Genomic DNA, 19,578 nt, shown 5'->3' with positions numbered 1-19,578 from the left:
TCTCAAATCTCTTATATCCACCTTTTCCACTCTCCTCCTGTGAGCCCCACTACCGTGTGTTAGACCCCCTGAATTTGTACCTCGTTTGGACGGTCGCTGTGTTGTGTTTTAGTGTTTGTTTACTGTGTAGACTCTAGCCCTCACTTCTCTGTCCATTGACTATCGTGGCTCTCTAGTACTTTGACTATGTGGCTGTAGTTACAGCTTCTCATTTTCTGCTAGTTTTAATGAGTTCTGCATTGATTTTATTGTTTTTCCTCTTCATTGTTTCTTATAGTATTTTCAGTTGCTTATCTGCCTTCTAGTGTTTTTTAAGTACCAGATATGAATTTTACCTTTCTCATTAGTGAATATTTTTATTATTGTTAATATTAAAGCTTTGTTTTGGAATATGATTTACTTACTTAGAAGCACTTTGACCCTTTGGAATTCTGCTTTTACAGTTTGTTAGCAGAACCAGAGCAAAGTGTAGCTTCCTGTTACTTATGCCCCACTGATGTGACACAATCCTTCAGAGTATTCTACTCAGTGCTCCGAGAGTTAGAAGGGTCCAGTCTGGCCCTGGGAGCAGGACCCTGTGCGCTCTGAGGCCTTTGCACACACCCTTCAAATCTGAGCCTCCTGGGCCTTTGCTCGTGTGCTCACACTGATGTGGTCCGTAGTTCAGTGAAGGGCCTGCGGTCTCTTGGCACTCCCTCTGTGTGGCTCTGCTGTACAGTGCTCTGCTCTGTGAACTCTAGCTGCCTTGCCTCAATAGCCTGCCAGGCCTCCGAGCTCCGCTACTTCTTTTCCTGAGTCCTGGAAACTCACAGGGCAGCTGGCCTGCAAGCACAGGCTCACTTTGCTTCTCACTCTCGGGAGCCACCCCTTGTCTATGTCCAGTGGTTTATAAGAAACCTCATCTAACACCCTTCCTTTGGACACTGTGTCCTGTATGTTAGTAGTTTTAAGTGGGAAGATGTCTTAGTTAGGGTTTCTGTTGCTGTGGGGACACCATGATGACAGCAGCTCTTACAAAGGGAAAACATTCCATTATATTTTCAGAGGCTTAGTCCATTATGATCATGGTGAGACATGACAGTGTGCAGGCAGACATGGTGCTGGCTACATCTTGATCAGAAGGCAGCAGGAAGTGGACTGAGACACTGGGTGTGGCCTGAGCATATATGAGACCTCAAGCCCCCCCCCCAAGTGACACACTTCCTCCAACAAGGCCACACCCACTCCAACAAAGCCACACCCACTCCAACAAAGCCACACCCACTCCAACAAAGCCACTCCTCCTGATAGTGCCACTCCATTTGGGGGTCATTTTCTTTCAAACTGCCATAGAAAATAAAGCAGGTTTCTGCTGGCCAGAAGCAGAACTTGACTGTTTTTAAATTGTGATGTTTTATGTACAGAAAAGCGGGAGCCCAAAATCAACCAAATAATGTCTGCCAACTCCAAATTTCACATCTAGTTTTTGGAGTAAGTTTCTCAGTTTTTGTACAAAAGCAAAAGAGCGATTGATGAACCAGTTATTTTGGCCCCAGATTTTACTGGGAGGAAAGAAAACATTGCCCTTTTTCTTTCATAATGTATTTCAAGCTCAGCTATGGTACTTAAGTTTCCAAAGTAGTGTTTGATAAGAGAAACTCTTTTGAAAAACATTAAGTAATCATATGTGTATTCTGTACCAGAAAATTGTCCTGTATATAAGTGTTATCTCTTGTTTTAAACCTCAAATGTTCCGTCTTTGTACAATTTCCTAAAGTTTTCTTGGTTTTGAACCAAAGAATATTTTATCAGACCTTTAATTGTAATTAACTTGTCAAAAGTCTTTATTTTTCTGTATGTGGTAGTACATTCCTTTAATCCCAGCACTTGGGAGGCAGAGTCAGACAGATCTCTGGGAGTTCAAGGCCAGCTTGGTCCATGTAGCAAGTTCTGTGCCAGCCAGGGCTGCATAGAGACTCTATCTTTTAAAAAAAAAAATGCCCTTATTACTCAGAATAATAATTAGTAATACTCTTTGCTGCCACTGGCCAAACAGGAGTCCCAAGGCACAGTGGCTTCCATTTAAGTAAAAATAAATATTTAAACTTTACACTTTGACCAACTCTCCCCCACTGGTAAGAGGTAGTAGCTTCCTCTTAGGACACATAAGGAATTGTATTATAAAGGAAAATTTACTCAGATACAGGAATAAGAATTAAAGATCCTGACTGGTGGTCGCAAACAAGATGGGGGAGTAGGTGTCTTTCTACTGGAGCTTAGTTATATATGGTCCAGCATATCCATGCTTTTAACAGAGTGAACTGAAGTCCAGGTGTGTGGTGGGTGCTGCATTCCCAGCACTGAGCACACTGACAGCAGGGTGACAAGGCTTGGCTAGCCTAGGTGGCTGTATAGCAAGACTGCCTCAAATGAGAAAACAAAGAATAAAATAACATGTGCTGGTACACGATGGTTTCTAGGATATGTGGATAGGAGTACAAGGTCAGTGAGACATGTACATACTTCTTTGTTTCCTACAAGCTGTGGTTTTTATTCCATACCTAGTAACATATGTAGACAACTGGTTGACCCTGGGGAAGAGAAATAAAGGTTGACATGAAGAGAAATGGTAATTCTTCATGTGTACTTTTATGTTGTTTGCATTTTTTAAAGCTGTGTACTTTTCAAACAAACCTGTTTTTTAGAAAAAGAAAGAAAACAAACTTGTTTTGCTTGGACTTCCCTGACAGGAGTGATCGACACAGGAACTGCCCCATTTGTCGCCTACAGATGACCGGAGCAAACGAATCGTGGGTGGTATCAGATGCACCCACTGAAGATGACATGGCTAACTATATTCTTAATATGGCTGATGAGGCAGGCCAACCCCACAGGCCCTGAGTGGGGAAGACTCTTGTTATTGTGAGCTCCAAATGCACTGTGGTCGTAGAGGAGGAGTGGAGGGGTGTGTTGCACGCAGGAAGATCAGTTTCCCCACCCTCTTATTTTTGCTATTCTGATGATATGTCCCATTCTGAAATAAACGCCCATGTCTTCCATGTAGGGTGGGCTGCACTTTGCTACTGTTTGGCCAGGTCCTCACTGCCCACCTGTTCTTGGTTGCTCTTGAGCTCTTTGCTTCAGATAACAGCAATACTTGCTACTACTGCTTTTCAGGGATGGAGTGCTCTGTGTCTTTTTAGTTAGGTTTAAAATTTAGAGTGTTCAAAGTTGTAGCCATCTGAGATAAATGACTGAAGCTAACGTCTCCAGGGAGTTGCTTCTGCTGGGACCTGAGGAGAGTGCACTCTGCCCCCTTGTGGTTCATTTTGGATCCTTTAATACCAGGGCCCAATTGCTTCCTGATGGTCTATGTAACTTCAGCAGTGGGTTCTGGGACTATGTACCAGTGCCATGCTGCAGCACTCGGAGAAGCCAAGGTTGGGACTTCGTCTTGCAAATGGACTCCACTGGAAGAATCTTTGTGGCTATTCTCCGGACTTGGGGAGGTGTTCATAGTGCCCATGGGGCTTGGCTTTTCAGAAGGAAATCTTTTTTTATCGTAGACACACTTTTATATTTCCAGGTTACACTGAGTCATCCAGTCCTGAGCTAGAGTGTTTATTTTAGAGAAAGACGCTGTCCAGAGGCTTCCGTTTCCTCAGTTCTCTTAGATTAAAAGAAAAGGAAGATCAGATGAAGCTTTTCACCACGCATTTGCAAACCCCTGAAATCTAGAGAGCGGTTGCCTTTCTTCCCATTTCTCTGAACTCCTTCGCAGTCTGAAGAGAGTACGGTAATAGTACAGCCCTCGGCCATTCTCGGCCATGGCTAATGGAATAAGAACGTTGATGTTAACAGTCCAGCCTGTAATAAAACTAGTCCATGAAATCAAGTCACCTTTAAGAAATTTTAGCATTCCATAGAAATTTTCTCACTGATTAATTGCAAATGTTCCTATTTTCCTAAGTACAGAGGTACATGATTGAAGTTGCTACTTATTGATTTTTTGATTAAAATCTCAATGAGCATGCAGATAAACTCCCTTTCAAAGAAAAAGACCTGACTTAATTCTGCCCCCCAAATACTGAAGACTTCAGTTGTCTACTGACTGTCACGACAGGACAGTGAAGGACCAAATGGCTGAGGAGTTCTTCAGGTGTGGAGGCCGGTGCAGTGCTGGCCTCTGTCCTGGCTTGGCTGTGTGCTGCTTTCCCAGCCTGAGACAGCCTTATCTGCTATAGGCTCTGTTGGGAAACAGACTGTATTTGTGGGTTTTGAATCTTAGCAGTGAAGTAAAATTTGAGAGTCCATATGCACTGAGTGTATGCACACATGCTACCACAGTTATACAGAAGCTGCATTTTATTAATATAGGTGTCCTTGTTATCAACTTAGTACAGTGTGGTCACAACATTAAGTCAGTGTAGGAAAACATTGCAATGATTGGTGGTACAGTTTCATTAGAATTTAGTAACAAATTTGTATGATGAGAAGCTTTTGTTTCATAAAAATATTTCAGGGCTGGGGGTGTAGCTCAGTTGGTAGAGTGTTTGCCTATCATATGAGAAGCCCTGGGCTCCATCCCAGCACTGCACAAAAACCAACAGTCCTGGTGGTACTTGGAACCCCAGCACTTAAGAGAGGGAAGCAGGAAGATGAAAAGTTCAAGGACATCTTCATCTGCACAGTGAATCCAAGGCTAGCCTGAGCTACATTGAGACCCTGTTTCAAAAATTGTGGGTGGAGGCTGGAGAAATGGTCCAGTGATTAAGAGCAATTGCTGTTCTTGCAGAGGACCAGAGTTCAATTCCCAGCACCTACGTTTGTGGTTCACAACAGCCTGTAATTCCAGCTCCAGGGGATCCAGTCCCCTCTTCTGACCTTCTAGGGCACCTGTATACATGTCACACACACACACACCAAAAATAAATCTTTAAAACATTTTAAAATTTGTATTTGCAGTTGTTTCAACTTCCTCTGTTAATTCTCAAGTGCTCTGTGGAACACTTTTAAAACCTTGAGATAAGTGACCCTCTGAGATATTTTCCAGCCTTAAAAATCTAAATTGTCCTTTTGGATTAGTCTTGCTGGGTTTAATTCAAATTGCCTAATTGAAAACTCTTTCTGAAAATGAAGAACATAGCTTTATGGGTTTGGTGTCTTTTCAGCAATAGATAAACTTTGATTACCCAGAATTCTTCACATTTGAAGGAATTAAAGGGTGAATCCAGTGACTTGATATTGTCCACAGCCCTTTCCTACAGGCTGAGCTCCAAGATATGAACTGATCCACTGTGAGATGCCAGTGTCTCCCCTCGCCTCATCAAGTAAATGAGCAAAGCTCTTTGCCCATCTTTCTTCAGATGTGGATGGTAGGTAGGGCCTGCCTGCTGTAGTAGCTGATCATGAAGTTGTCGCTTTGTCTCATGAGTATATATACACCTTTCCTACTCTGTACAGCTTTGTCTGTTTAAAATAATACTTAATGCACTTACCATAGTAGAGAATTGTGTGCCTTCTACGATGTGTGAACTGCCTCCTGCTCTGGGGAACCTTTGTAATTTGGACTGTTAGTGCTCTGCTCACTCAGTAACTGGGTTGACTCGGATGCTGTAAACACTGGATTTCAGAAGATGAGTTTGGCTGTGTACTGCTGTAAAGACTGAGGGCAGTGGAAGCTGTTTTATTCTTAGGAGAAACTGATGCAGTGTGCAATAAGTAAACCTTGCAAGTGAACATTAGCTAGTGAAAGACTTTTCTTATGTAATTTCACATTCTTATATACTAAATATTTATATTTATTAGAAGACTTTTATATTGTGCTCTGGGGATTGTGTTTGTGTGCTGTTTTGAGATGATTTCCTTATATTAATATATATCTGGGTAATAAGGCTGCTTGGAAACCTTTTGGTTCCCTGATTTTTAACACTGGGAAGTTGGGTTCATTAAAAGATAGTATGAATAATTTGCATTTGTGGTGTTGGGAGTTTCCTTGCTTTGGGGGTGTTTCTCAGCTGAAACTTGCTTTGTCAGCTCACAACCACATTGATGAGGGACAACACAATGGTGGTGTAAACTGTGTGACTTTGCTTGCCTTACTGCCCCACTACCCCCTTAGACTGAGTAGAGGATTGAGCACTGCACCCTGGCAGTTCTGTGTTTCCCATGTCAAAGGGTGTCAGTAGAGAAGCGCCTTGAGTCTCACTGCCCACAAGGAAAGCAGGAGGATCAGCTTAGAGGAGAGTTCGCTGGTGCCTGACAACCGTTCTGTGAAGAAGTACACACTGCTATCAAAAGCATAAAGCCTCCTCAAATATACTTTGATAAATATGCCACTCTATAGGCCTAGCTCTTCACTGTCTTGTACTTTACAGAATATCCCCATGGGTAAGAAGCCCAGAGGCTGCTGGTCTGTGCTGTGTGTCCTTTTATTGGCATTATGGGTATTCTAACAGTCATGGTGCAGACACAGAACAGCACAAGCCACACAACCAGTCACCATCATTTGTGTTGAAGACCCAGGGAACAATGAGCCCACCCTCAGCAAGCAGTAACTACTGAGGGGCCAGACATGCTCTCAAACCTGCTTTCATTCAAAACAAAGTGAGCAGATTGACCAAGGAGCTGCTTTTCAGCAGCATAGCTTAAATAAGCTATAAGGCAACCATTTGCACTTAGGAATTGGCCAGAGCACTGTCTGGAATCTGTCCCTTTAGAAACCTGGGTCCACATACACTTGCCTTTGCTTCCAAACTAAAACAAACAAAAGCAGGGATTCACCCCCAGTCTCCAAGAGGCTCAGTGAAATACAGAATGTAATAAAACATAATGTGTTAGAGAAACCAGAGCCTGGAAGCTTTCAGGCCGTGTAAGACTCCGCACATGCAGGCAAACAGACTAACAGAACATTCAGGAAAAGAACTCAGGGTGTGGTTCTGCTGGTGTCCTGTGGGCAGTTAGAAGCTAGCAAAGATGCCAGATACCACTGCAAGAGCTGAGCTTCGGCTCACACATTCTGGGTTTTCCTCGTGAATGCCCTCCACTTCTCACAGCTTTTCACTCTGCCCCATCTTAAAACAATAAACATTTGCTCTATTGAGTCACAGTCCTAAGAGACTTTATTTGTAGTTTTTTTAGAAAAGTATTTGATACAATGAAAAGTCTGTACAATACTTGCTATGGGCAAATGTATACAAATGGAGGCTTTTCAAAAACAATCTCTGAGATAATGACAGGCTTTCATTTAGTTTCATAATCAGCCATGTAAGATAGTGGATTTGCCTAGGAAAAGGATGGCATGGTTCCATAAGCTACAGTAACCACTCGGAGAACAACAGAGTCACAGGATGAGACACTCTAGAATCAAATAAGCATCTTCCAGGTAAAAATTAGGTTCATCTAACAGTGATTCAGAAGGACTTCTACCTTGTGAATAGGAAGATCTTTGAACATTGTTGAATATTCTGTACATACGGATGCCAAAAGAGAAAGTCAGTCAGTTATTTCATATGCATTTATTGAGCACCTACTGTGTTCTAGGCACTAGTAACAAAGATGAGTAGTCTGATAAAGTTTAACTCCACATTAATCTTAAAAACTTTCTACCTGGTCCCTGGGACCTTGATAGCTTCTGAAGAAATCAGTGTTTTAAAATAAAATGCACCATGTTGAAGTGACTTTAAAAAAAATCTAACATTTGTGAAGCCTAAAGGAAGAGTGGAAGAAAGACTGGATCAGGGACCTGGTTCTAGTCCTGTGTGTTCTTAAGAGTGTTTCACTGCCCTAGGCTGACTCCTGAGGGAAGGTGGTAACAGCTGCGATCATAGGATATTAGAACCTAAAGGAACAGAGGGCCTGTGCTTTTCAAAGGCCTTCATTAAAAGGACAATATGTTAACAACCCCAGAACCTCACCCTGTGTCTTCCCCAGCCCTGGAGTGGTCTATGAAATGGATTCACAGCCCACGATTTGAGATGACTCATTAAATCCTGGATGAGGAAAATTAACACACAACAGGAGTGGTGGTATCAGTGGACACACTAGGTTTCCTAATGAGGAAGGGAGGAGGGGCTAAACATGTGGAGAAACACATTTTAAAACTGCACAAATTAACAGGGGAGCCTCTGTTTTCTCTCAAAGTAGCCCCTTTATGAAAGGGGGCTTTGAAGGGGGTTTAAGGCAGCCAGCCATCAGATGCTGAGATGGGAACTACAGGGCCTGCGGAGAGGAGCCTGGCAAGACACCACACAGGCCTGTGTCACTTGGTATCCGGCCTTGCAAAGCCCCAGCCCCAACCATGTAAGCACTGGCAATCACAAGAGAAACGTGGAAAATCAGGAGCAAGCAGACACAAGTGCCAGCTCCCGGCTCCCCCACCAGAGGTGGCCAGCATCTGGCTCAGAAATGCTAACAGAATGGGCATGTTGATAAAGTGCAACCCAAATCAGGAATTTGAGATTTCTTCAGAGGCCATCTTGTCACAGACAGAAGCCCTCGTTTTGAGATCTTGGCCACCATTTGCCCCAGCAGACTTGAAATTAAACCAAAAGGTGAAAGTGTGTGTGGAACGCTGGGCCTATTTGGTCAGGGCTGTGATCTCCTCGGACTTCATGGCATCAGACAGGAAGCTGAGCTCATTGCACAGGGTCTCATAGCGGAACGCCATTCGGATCTGTGCGACATTTGTCTTGCGGATGTCATTGCCCTCTGGTCCTTCTTTGTAATAATTCTGACCCAAAAACTTCTGCTTCTCCTGCAGGCCAAGAGAAAGAGAAGTGAGACCAGATTCATTTCTATATCCACATAGACAGCTTTGACATGAGCCCCAGCATACAGACTAGTGTCCCTAAAGCTGATCCTGATCCTCCATGGGGACATCTTCCTCCCATGGGACTCCAAATCTGACCACTTGGCCATTCCCTCCATTGTTGTGAGAGGAGAAGAGAGAATTAGATAACCGATGGGCCTATGCTGGGTGGTAAAGGACTGGGACAAGGAAGCCCTCCTGAGAGGTGACATGGGCAGGCAGTCATATGTTCCTAGAGAAGCCAGATCCCAGAACAGCTCACATAGCACTTAGGCCTTTAACTGTCATCTCCCCTAAGACCCTGTTAGACCACCTCTTCCTGTTCAAATGACATCCCCTGAGCAGATGCCCAGGTTCTCAATGTTGGCCCCACAGCTGATTCTTATGGGAGCCATACAAAGGTGCTGAGTCTTGTGTGTGCGCTCAGTGCCTGCTCTTGCCAGGACTATTTTAGGGCCTGGCAACATAACATGGTCCGAGCCTCTCCATTCAGCTTCCATCCGAAAGGGAAACTGAAAAACACATGAGGAAATGCATAGCACAGTGTCTGCAGTGTGGCATGCTATGGAGAAAAATAGGTTAAGGGGAAGGAGGGCAGCCAGGGAAGGCCTGGCGGAGGGCAGGTCTGAGATAGATGAGGGGCAGCCATGATGAGCCCCCAAGGTTCCTGAATGTCAGTGCTCCTGAGACCTGGCTTGTTCAGCTTGTCACCTACCCCAGGGCCTAGCAGGCACCCTGTGCACAGAATTCCATGTGCGAATTTGTGAAGGGGGAAGGGCGACAAGCCCATCACAGTCACCTGATGCGAGAGGCCGCTCTGCAGCACGCTGTTCCTGGCGATCTCACACAGATCACATGTGCTCAGCTTCCACACTTGGGCTGCGATGGCGTACTCCTCCATGAGTGCTTCCTAGACCCCGCCCCAGAGCACACAGGTTAGATGAGAGAACACTTCAGCCTTGGAACACAAAAAGCCCTCTCCCATGGCTTTCCTCTACCGGCTCGGCTCGTACTGGGATCATCAAACAAGCTCACACCTTAAACTCCAAGCCCCTGAGATCTGTTTGTGTGCAACTGTGGGTCACCAAATGGAGATAAATCAAGGAGACTTCTGGATTCGTTTGCTCACCAGCACTGAGGGCCTAGTGTGTCAGAAAGCTGGGGTCCTGCTCTTCCTTGACAGTCCTTACTAAGAGGGAGGCTCCTTAGGTAAATGTAGGAGCGTTTATGCAAACAAGACGCAAGAGTACGCGGCTCCCCAAAGCAGTAGCCTCTGAGATTGACTAACAAAGTGACAGAGGCTTTGACAGAAAAACAGCGGAGACGAGGAAATCCTAACTGGCAACAGCTCAACTAGTTAACTGTTGCAGTGTAATAACTAGTAGTTTGGTTCCAGGGCCTCATATAACCAGCTGGAGCTGAGTTGTAATCAAGGTCTAGACTGATTTAAGCTTACACAAGGCCAGCGGCCTGCCTCAAAAGGTCAGCACCCCTGTAGTCAGGCACAACTTTAATTATTTGTATTTTATGTGCATTGATGTTTGCCCATGTATATGACTGTGTGAGGGTGTCGGATCCTCTGGAACAGGAGTTAGTCTTGAGCTGCCATGTGGGTGCTGAGAATTGAACCCTGGTCCTCTGGAAGAACAGCCAGTGCTCGTTAATTGCTGAGCCATCTCTCCAGCACCCACTCTCCCCAATCAGGCACATTTTTAGTGTCTGCTCTTAGTTTTGCTTTGCTGTTGTTGTTTGTTTGTTTGTTTGTTTGTTTGTTTTTCGAGACAGGGTTTCTCTAGGTAACAATCCTGGCCCTCCTGGAACTCTTTCTGTAGACAAGGCTGGCTTTGAACTCAGAGATCTGCCTGCCTCTGCTTCTGGAGTGCTAGGATTAAAGGTGTGCGCTACTATGGCTGGCTAGCTTTGCTTTTTATTCAACATACTATTTTTATAAAAATGTTCAAAAATAAAAGTTAAAATAAGAAAAATGTAACATTAAATAAGAACAAGAAAGACTCCCTCCACGTGGGGAGATGATGCAACCCCTAAGGGGCTGGGCTTAGCCAAGGCCCTGCCTTATCTTCTGGCTGGGAACATTCTGCCATCCATCACCAGCCCTTTCTTTAACTCCAGATGGCCTCCAGCTGAGGGGCTAAGCTGTGGTTACAAAGCCCGCTGGGACTCAGAGGCCTTTTGCCAACTCCATTTGGGAACTGTTGTGAGGCAGGATTGCTCTGGGGTACTTTTCAAGAAATTGAATGCAGGGGCGGAGACGGGAGCCCAGCTGTCTTCTATTAAGTGAGACATTTAAGCAAGCTGCAGAACAATGCCACTCCTCTTGGGATTGTTGTTTTGGGAAATATTTTCATAACATTTTTTGCTATTTATACAATACTTAATGATTCTATTACTATTTTGGGATGGGTGGAGATTTTGTGTGTGTGTGGGGGGGGGGGGTTGTCATCATTGTGTTTAGTTTCTTGGTTGTTTTTGTTTTGTTTTGATGCAGGCTTTCATATGTAGCCCAGGCTAGCCACTGCCTCAGCCCCCTAATGCTAGGATTACAGGCATCAAACCACTACATCACTGTTTTGTAAAGTTGAAAGATGTTTTTTACACTCAGAAGAGAAACCAGAGTATTCCATTACTGGCTTTAAGTGAGTCTGTAAATATTTCTAACAGCAGCCCTAGTCTCCACACCATAAAGCACAGTAGACACAACAAAGACCCGAGGAAGCTCGGTAAAGGCTTCCACTCTGGGTGTAAAGGGTCAGGATGCTGCAAGCCTGCAGAAGCTCCGCCCAGGACATGGCAGCTTCTATTTTTTGCTAATCAGTGGCTGATCTTGTCAACACCAGTAGAATGTTCTGGGAACACTTGTAGCTGTTCCCATGCATGACATCATCTTTCCCTTCTCTCCTCCCAGAGACCCAAAGCATAATCATAAAAATACTATTAACAAAGCCAGGTGTGGCAGCACATGCCTTCAATCACAGCACTCCAGGGACATAGGCAGAGGCAGGAAGATCTCTGTGATTTCGAGGCCAGCCTGGTGTACATATCAAGTTCTAGGTTCTAGCCAGCCATGGCTACACAGTGAAACCTGCCCTCCCCTAAAGGGACAAATACTATTAATTTTAAAAATTTTGCCTCAATTTTTGAATGCATGGTGTATTAGACTATTAGACTCTATTAGCTTAAAGAGGAAATGGTTTCATGGCCACTTCACAAATAAAAGGAAATACAATACAGAGAGTTCTAATAACTGTACCAATATCACAGAGATACATCCAAAAAAGGTGGACTTGAGGAAAGGCAAAGACTCACCACAGGCTCACCTCTTGTCTTCACCAAGCCACACTACCCCCAAAACAAAATTGGGCTATGAGCTCACATCTTCACAGTGGCAGGGGCTGGGGAGCAGGCCAGGACTGATGCCTGCTGGGATACCACTGCACTTCCCCCACCTCCTCACCTTGGTGTAATGGAACTGCATGGGGTCATCAGTAGAGAGAGAGACATGCAGTCCTTTGTGCAGGAATTCCCGAAGTGGGTTCTTGGAATATTCCAGAAACAAGCTGTTGTTGCTGAGAGGAGACATGGCAATAGGGATCTGAGCAAGGTAGTAGAGATATTGCAATACAGGACTCTGCAAAAGAACCAACAAACACTCATGTGACATGTGCCAGAGGGGATGTGTGGGAGAAGCGCTGATCAACGGAAACCAGAGGTCTCCACCAAGCCCAAGAAAGCTGGGATGCCCAGACCCACCTTCCTCTGCCACCTGTGTTCCCTCATTGCTCTGTGACATGAAGGGACTCTTGCCTACTGTTTGAAGTACCCACTCTTGGCTCCGGATTGTAGGGAAGAGCTCTGGGCAGGAGGCCACATCTTACACTCCCCACAGGACCCCTGAAGTGGGCAGGCCAGAAGAACCTCATATGTGTGAGAAATGTTCAAGTTGAGCCTTTCATTGGTTTGGGTATAAAATGTCCTCCATAGGCTTATGTGTTTGAGTACTGGGTGTCCAGCTGGTAGGATTGTTTTGGAAGGTTGTAGAACCTTTAGAAAATAGAGCCTCACTGGAGGAAGTGGGCCACTGGTTTAGGGCCTTGACATTTTGTAATAGCTAGGACCTACTTCCTACCCATTTTCTACTTCCTGACTACAGAGGCAATGTAACCCAGGTATATCATAGCATCCCTGCCATGATGGGCTGAATCCTTCCAAGTGTGAGCCAGGATAAGCCCTTCCTCCTTCAAGATGCTTCCTGTTAGGTATTTGGATACAGCGTGGGGAAGTGACTAGTAGAGTGCTGTACACACTCTAGAGGCCTAACCTGAAGGGAAGGGAAGAGGCAGGCTTTGGGCTATTGTCCCTTACAAGTGTGACCAGAGAGAAGAAGTCAGGGCCAGAGCAAGGAGATATTTTGGAAGTGACCCAATGTGTAGGGAGGCTGGATACCCAGATTCACAGAGACATCACCTACACAAAGCAAAGCTAGATGGCCGCTGTGCCCACTGCCAGGGACTGAGTCAATCACTGACTCAATAGTGTGCCCTTTGTCCAAAGGCCTTTAGAATGAGGGCCTAGGACTGTCGCAGCACGGAAAAAGGGTTGTTAGTCACCGTGGAGGAATCACAATGCTATGCTTAACGTTATGCTAAAATTATGCAATAGAGGAAGGTGGCTGGGGAAGATGGCTTAGTGGTTAAGAACATGTAGTGCTCCTCTAGAGGACCTGAGTTCAGCTTGGGGCAGTTCACAATAACCTGTAATTCCAGCTCCAAGGGATACGGCAGCCTTTGCATCATCCTGCATCCACTCATGCACAGGCCCACACACAAACATGATGCATAAACATAATTTTTAAAAATTAGTCTTTAAAAAAGAAAGAAAAAAGGGGCTGGAAATACTAAACAACTGGTAGTACTGTATCTATAATGTAAGTAGGTGATTTCTGGTTCCTTTTTTTAAATCTAAACCATGATATGTTTGGTTATTTTATGATTAAAAGTGAACTCAATTGCTTTGTTTTTTTCTTTCGAGACAGGGTTTCTCTGTGTAACAGGCCTGGCTATCCTGGAACTCCCTCTGTAGCCCAGGCTGGCCTCAAACTCACAGAGCTCAGCCTGCCTCTGCCTCTTGAGTGCTGGGATTAAAGGTGTGTGCCACCACCGCCTGGCTGTACCCAATTGATTTTGTTTGTTGTTTTTCCTGCTTTAATTTGTTTGTTTTGTTTGTTGTTGAGAGAGAAAGAGAACATGAAGTTGTGAAGGGAGGTGGGGAGGAGTTGGAGAGGAAAGAATAATGATCAAAATAGATGAAAAATGTAAATAAATAGTGAACCCAAGAAGACTCCAGGTAGCCCAGCCCTCCAGGAGCTGTGGCCCTCCAGCACCACTGACCAGCAAACACTCTGAGTGGGTGGATGGGGACCCATCACACCTAGCATGGCCTTGCGGACTGGCCCACTTACCTTCTTGAGGAGCAGCCCATGGGAAATGTTGTCGGCAGTCAAGAAGGCAGACACTAGGTGGGTGATGGAGCCTGCCTCCCCACAGTGAGGCCGGAACAGGAACGTGCTCAGGCCTCGTTCCCTGTGAAAGAGAGGTCAGGACATGCCTCTGGTTTACCTTGGCCACACCCCCAGTCCAGGGCCCACTCCAGGGGAGAACATCCCTATGGCATGGTCAGCACAGCTAACTCAGTGCATCCTAGAAACAGCCCTCCTACAATGCAGAAGCCAAGAGACCTGTCTTCCAGAGCAGAGGAGACCAGCAATAGAGAGAGGCCCCAGTCTACCTCCAGCCTTTCCCCCTTCCCCGCTTTCCAGGACTGTGGCCTCTGTCCACCATGAAAGACCAAGTCCAAACTCTTTACCACAGAAATGAGCAAAGGCCCAGAGGGTGACCTGTGTTGAAAGACACTGAGCAGGCCAGTGACAGAACCAGACCTGGACAGCCTGTCTCCCAGAGCTCAGCTCAGAACCTCCTCCACCCTGGTCCCAGGCCCTTCTCTCCACCCCATTCTAAACCTCCACACCACAAACTTGGATTGACTCCATGCTAGCCAGTGGGAATCCATGCTCCCAAAAGAAGGTACATGGAATTAGATTTGTAGAGAAGGGAATGTGGCTGTGTCCTATGTCCCAGGTATCTGGCCCCTGCCAGCATGTGCTTCCTCTGGTTTGTGGAGTCTGTGCATAGGAGACCACCCTCAGGCTTATGTAGATTGAATCTGCTTCATGCCTCCCCCATCTCTCCTGTGCCTGGACTGTGCTTATCACATGGTAGTTACATTTTTTGCAAAGCACAAATGCATGTGTGCAGATTGCTGCAGAGTAAATAAGCATGCATATATGTTGGCATGTCCTAGGTCATTCCTGTCTCAGGGATTGACATGGAAGTATATGCTGGTGAATATGTACATATGAACATATATGTGCAAATGTATAGCATTATTGCACACATGATGCACATATGTATTGGCATGAGTCTTCTCATGTCTATGCCCACATGTGTGAGCGGTCATGTTAAATTGAAGAATCCACTTGGGTGTGCGTGTTGGCAGAAGTGAACACATATCCATGGATCACATGTGTGTGGAACACAGGCTCATTCCAGGGCCACCTCACCCACCTTCGCAGGTTGTTCAGCACCATGATGTTGGCATACATGTAGTACAGGTAGTAACTGTAGGGTGGGTTCTGCTCACTGGTCCAGAGGTCTGGACTGGGACTCTTGTCTGAGAACATGTGGTCACTGTGCTTGGACTCATCATCCACGCTGTCAAACCCTGTCACCTGTTGGGGAAGTAAGGATGCTGACATTGAGGATCATCCAGGACTTACCTCAGCTCCAGGCAGGGCTTAGGAGCTCTCGCTTCTGTTGGGGACCCTGGGCCTCTGCAGTCTTATCCCTCAAAGGCCTAGAGATGGGGCACAGCACCCTAGTCTGTCCCTTAGGGATTCCCAATGGGTCCAGTGGCCAGCCTGGAGAATGCTCAGCCCCTGTGTGGCACAATGAGGAAACTGATGCTGGGCCAGATGAGGGTGAGTCCAAGCTGCCAAATTTTCCCTTTGCCATGCCTAAGAGGCCAATGTTTCAGGAACAGCCACTGCCAACAGCAGCAGTGACAGGCCGAGGTGGGAGGAGACCTACTTGATAGGCCATGTACCACTTCCGTCCATCAAGTCCTACTGGCCTTCCAACTCACAAGCTAGTTAGTACTCAAGTGTTACTGTGGGGGCAGGGAGGGTAAGTGAGCCCAATTTTATTATTGAGCAAACCAGAACCAAAGTGAATTAGGAAGCTGTCCAAGTGGAATGACCAGGCTCTGGGCCCATATAGGCTCCAGGGCTTGTAGAATCTTAACAAGGCAAAGATTTACGTTGGTTTATGCTGCAGAATATTACTTTAACTGTGCAAAGGTGTGTCACTTTTGTTTATGCTGCATTTAATGATGTAAGGATGTGTGTTTAATAATGTAACGATATCTTACATCTGTTTCACCTTGCCTGCTTAAGGCACCTGATTGGTCTAGTAAAGAGCTGAACGGCCAATAGCTAGGCAGGAGAAAGGAAGGCAGGGCTGCCAGGCAGGGAGAAGAAATAGGAGAAATCTAGGCCCAAGAGAAAGAGAAGGAAGAATGAGAGGAGGGGGAAAGACAGAAGGACATGCCTGGGGCAGGCAGCCAGGCAGACGCCAGCCAACAAGAGAAGCAGTTGAGTAAGGTGTACAGAAGCAAGAACGGTAATAAGCCCCAAGGCAAGAGGTAGATAAAGAGAAGCAGGTTGACTTAAGTTAAAAGGTCTAGCCAGAAATGAGCCTAAGCTAGGCCGAGCAGTCAAAACTAATAAGAAGTCTCTGTGTCATGACTTGGGAGCTGGTTGGTGGCCCAAAAGAAAAAGCCTGTTACAAGGGCTGGATTTGGGGCTTTAGGTAGAGGATTCCTTTGGCTTTGCCAGGTATGGCTGTGAGACACCAGCTGGATGCCTGACAGCAGACCAGGAGGCCCTGGCCAGGCACAGCCCCAGCCAGGCACAGCAGTGGCCCCAGAGGCATCTCTGCTCCACTGGGAAGGACCTGTTTTTAATCAGGTATCTCCAGCCTCCAGGCTAAGCACTGGTGATTCTTGCCTATGGCTGCCCTTCTCTACTGGACACAGACAAAGCCTTCCCAAGCATCACCAGCAACCATGACCCTGAGAAGCAGCCTCCCTTCCTCTTTAGAAAGCTTCTTGGAGCTGGCAGCCCAGGCCTGGGATCCAGAAGCTAGGGATAGAAAAGGCAGGAGGAAGTCTGACCAGGCCCCTGTGGAGCAGGTGTACCCCCCTCTGCCACACTGAGCTCACTAGAGGCCCCACACTTACATATTTGAGGAAGAGGTGAAGCTCCCGGTGATCTTGGGGGTTGATGGTTGCCTTGAAAAGGGGCAGGAAAATGTTCTCCAGCATCCTCCCAAAGTTGGGCAGTAGTTTCTTTGACCTAAATATGTCACTGGGGAAATCAAAGGCTTGCTCGTTAGGAATTGATCTGCCAGGAGGGCCAGTTACTTTCTCAGCAGAGCAGACACCCAATGTGATAAGTGTTGTGCAGACCCCGCCTCTTCCTGTGCCCATCAAGCCAGAGGCCGCTTCCAGAGTGAACAGACTCTGTCCCTCGGCTGCTCTAAGCCCCATTCCCAGCCCAGCTGGGGATCACAGAGGCACTCTGAGTGACAGTCAGGGAGAGGTCAGCAATGCAGGGACACAGCCTGGCATATTGAGGCCCAGGCCTCATTGAGAAGAAGGCAGGATGGTAGTCGCCCACCAAGGTCTTGCCACATTCTTTTTTTTTTTTCTTTCTTTTTTTTTTTTTTTGGTTTTTCCAGACAGGGTTTTCCTGTGTAGCTTTGCGCCTTTCCTGGAACTCATTTGGTAGCCCAGGCTGGCCTCGAACTCACAGAGATCCGCCTGGCTCTGCCTCTCGAGTGCTGGGATTAAAGGCATGCGCCACCACCACCTGGCCCATATATTCTTCAAAAGCAAGAGTGATGTGTGCTGAGAGCCAAGCAGCACCACCCCTGCCCTCTCCTCAATAACATAAGAGCCATGTAGGACAGGCTGTGGTCCCCAGAGGACCCAGGGCAGACAAGGGGACAATACTTACTAGATCCGGGGCACCTGGATGATCCAGCGCATGTTGGGTGAGTAGACCTTGTGCTGGATGAACCAGCGGGCCAGGCTGGACCACTCCTGGGGACTTCGGCCATAGATGGAGAGCCGTGGTTCTGAGTACTGGTATTTGCTGTCCTCCAGCTCCCGGGCCACCTCCTGGTACCAAGAAGAACTGAGTCAGCCCAAGAGACTCTCAGCCACATGGGAGACCCCAATCCCCAGGTGGGCCCTGGAATCCTTTAGCTACCTGCTCATGGGTGGGAGGGCTGATCTAAATCCCTGGTGCTGCCATGTAAGCACCCACTCCCCAGCTGAGGCTTCTCCTGGGAGGGAGGCCTGGGTGTGACACCGGCATGCTGTAGAAACAGGCTGGGCAGCAGCCATGTCTCCACCTGGAGCCAGCCTGCGACCAGCCAAGTTCGGGCTGCAAACAGACAGGGGTGGCACCAGGTTGCTACAAGCTTTTCCCTTCTCTCCCCTTCCCTGCCATTGGCCCACATAACACACCTGCCCATGCTTGAGAGCAGGAGACCAGCACTGGCCTGTGCTGCATGGTAGAAGGGCCTTCAGGGAGAGGAAGGGACAGAGGTCATACACGCCCCTACCTTTTGAAGGCAGAGACTGAGGTTCACTCACCTTGACCATCCGAGCAAAGTACTCTCCTCCCAGGAAGTTCTCAGTCTTCAGGTACAGGTCCCGAAGCTCACTGGCCCCCACAGGGTTGTACTTGGAGTTGAACTTGTCAAAGCGGTGGAAAGTCTGCCGGCCCTGTGAGGAGGAAACACCAGCCGGCCGGCTCCACCACATGTCTCTGCAGCCACCAAACATGTTTCTCCAGGCCGTTACAAGACAGCCACACTGGAAAATGTTGTCACCCCCATCTCTCTCTCTCTCTCTCTCTCTCTCTCTCTCTCTCTCTCTCTCTCTCTCTCTCCTCCCTCTCTCTCCCTCCCTTCCTCCCTCCCTCCCTCCCTCCTTCCCTCCCTCTCCTTTAGATAGAGTCTCACTATGGAATGCAAGGTAGCTTCAAACTACAATCCTGCCTCATCCTCCAGAGTGCTAGGATTACAGGCATCTGTCACCATGCCCAGCTCTACGTTATTTCCTGCATGAAACCTTGGAAGTCCTGAACGCCAGGATCATGTCCCCTCAGTCAGCCATAGGGCTCTTTGGACAGGACAGTGGTAGAAAGTATCAAGCGCCTGGAGGTCTGAAGAACACAACTGAGTACAGAGCATACAAGACCACTGAACAGTCAAAAATAACAAGTTTAGTGTCAGGGAAGATGGCTCAGCACTAATAAGCTTACTGCACACACTATGGACCAGAGTTCGGATCCCCAGAAGCCCCCATAAATGCCAGGTGGCTGTGGTGGCCCCACCTGTAATTCTAGCCTCAGAAGGCAGAGAGAGGGGATCCCCAAAGAGGCTGGCTAAGACTAGCCATGTCGATGAGCTCTAAGTTTGATTGAAAGACCCTGCTCCAATGAATAAGGTGGGAGAGCAATCCAGGATGATTCCCAGCATCGACCTCAGGCCTCTACATACATGTACACACATGTGCCACACACATGACAGAAAATGGAATCAGAAAAAAAAGTTTTTACTGTGTCTTTTTAGGTCTGAACAGTATTC

The 19,578-nt window shown here is 46.9% G+C and overlaps 2 protein-coding genes across 6 annotated transcripts in view; one reads left to right on the top strand and one right to left on the bottom strand.

The window, feature by feature from the left end:
- Rnf141 (ring finger protein 141) overlaps window positions 1-4,532 on the top strand; it is a 29,892-nt gene extending 25,360 nt beyond the window's left edge. The window contains exon 6 of the mRNA XM_036202521.1: window positions 2,730-4,532. Within this exon, the coding sequence (XP_036058414.1) occupies window positions 2,730-2,880 (151 nt within the window). The 3' untranslated portion in view covers window positions 2,881-4,532. The remainder of the gene's footprint in view (window positions 1-2,729) is intronic.
- Window positions 4,533-7,077: 2,545 nt separating this feature from the next.
- The window catches only part of Ampd3 (adenosine monophosphate deaminase 3), a 47,580-nt gene continuing 35,079 nt past the window's right edge, over window positions 7,078-19,578 (bottom strand). For all 5 annotated transcript variants that reach the window (XM_036189158.1, XM_036189151.1, XM_036189134.1 and 2 more), the window contains 8 exons: window positions 18,581-18,712; window positions 17,937-18,100; window positions 17,159-17,285; window positions 15,427-15,590; window positions 14,265-14,385; window positions 12,261-12,434; window positions 9,588-9,698; window positions 7,078-8,734 (listed from right to left, as the gene is read on the bottom strand). In XM_036189158.1, coding sequence (XP_036045051.1) covers window positions 8,558-8,734; window positions 9,588-9,698; window positions 12,261-12,434; window positions 14,265-14,385; window positions 15,427-15,590; window positions 17,159-17,285; window positions 17,937-18,100; window positions 18,581-18,712 — 1,170 coding nt within the window. In that variant the 3' untranslated portion in view covers window positions 7,078-8,557. The remainder of the gene's footprint in view (window positions 8,735-9,587; window positions 9,699-12,260; window positions 12,435-14,264; window positions 14,386-15,426; window positions 15,591-17,158; window positions 17,286-17,936; window positions 18,101-18,580; window positions 18,713-19,578) is intronic.

The sequence above is a fragment of the Onychomys torridus genome, chromosome 1 (assembly GCF_903995425.1).
Source record: "Onychomys torridus chromosome 1, mOncTor1.1, whole genome shotgun sequence".
Lineage (NCBI taxonomy): Eukaryota > Metazoa > Chordata > Mammalia > Rodentia > Cricetidae > Onychomys > Onychomys torridus.
Note: the sequence above shows the minus strand (reverse complement) of the source record. Positions and strands in the feature narration are given on the sequence as shown.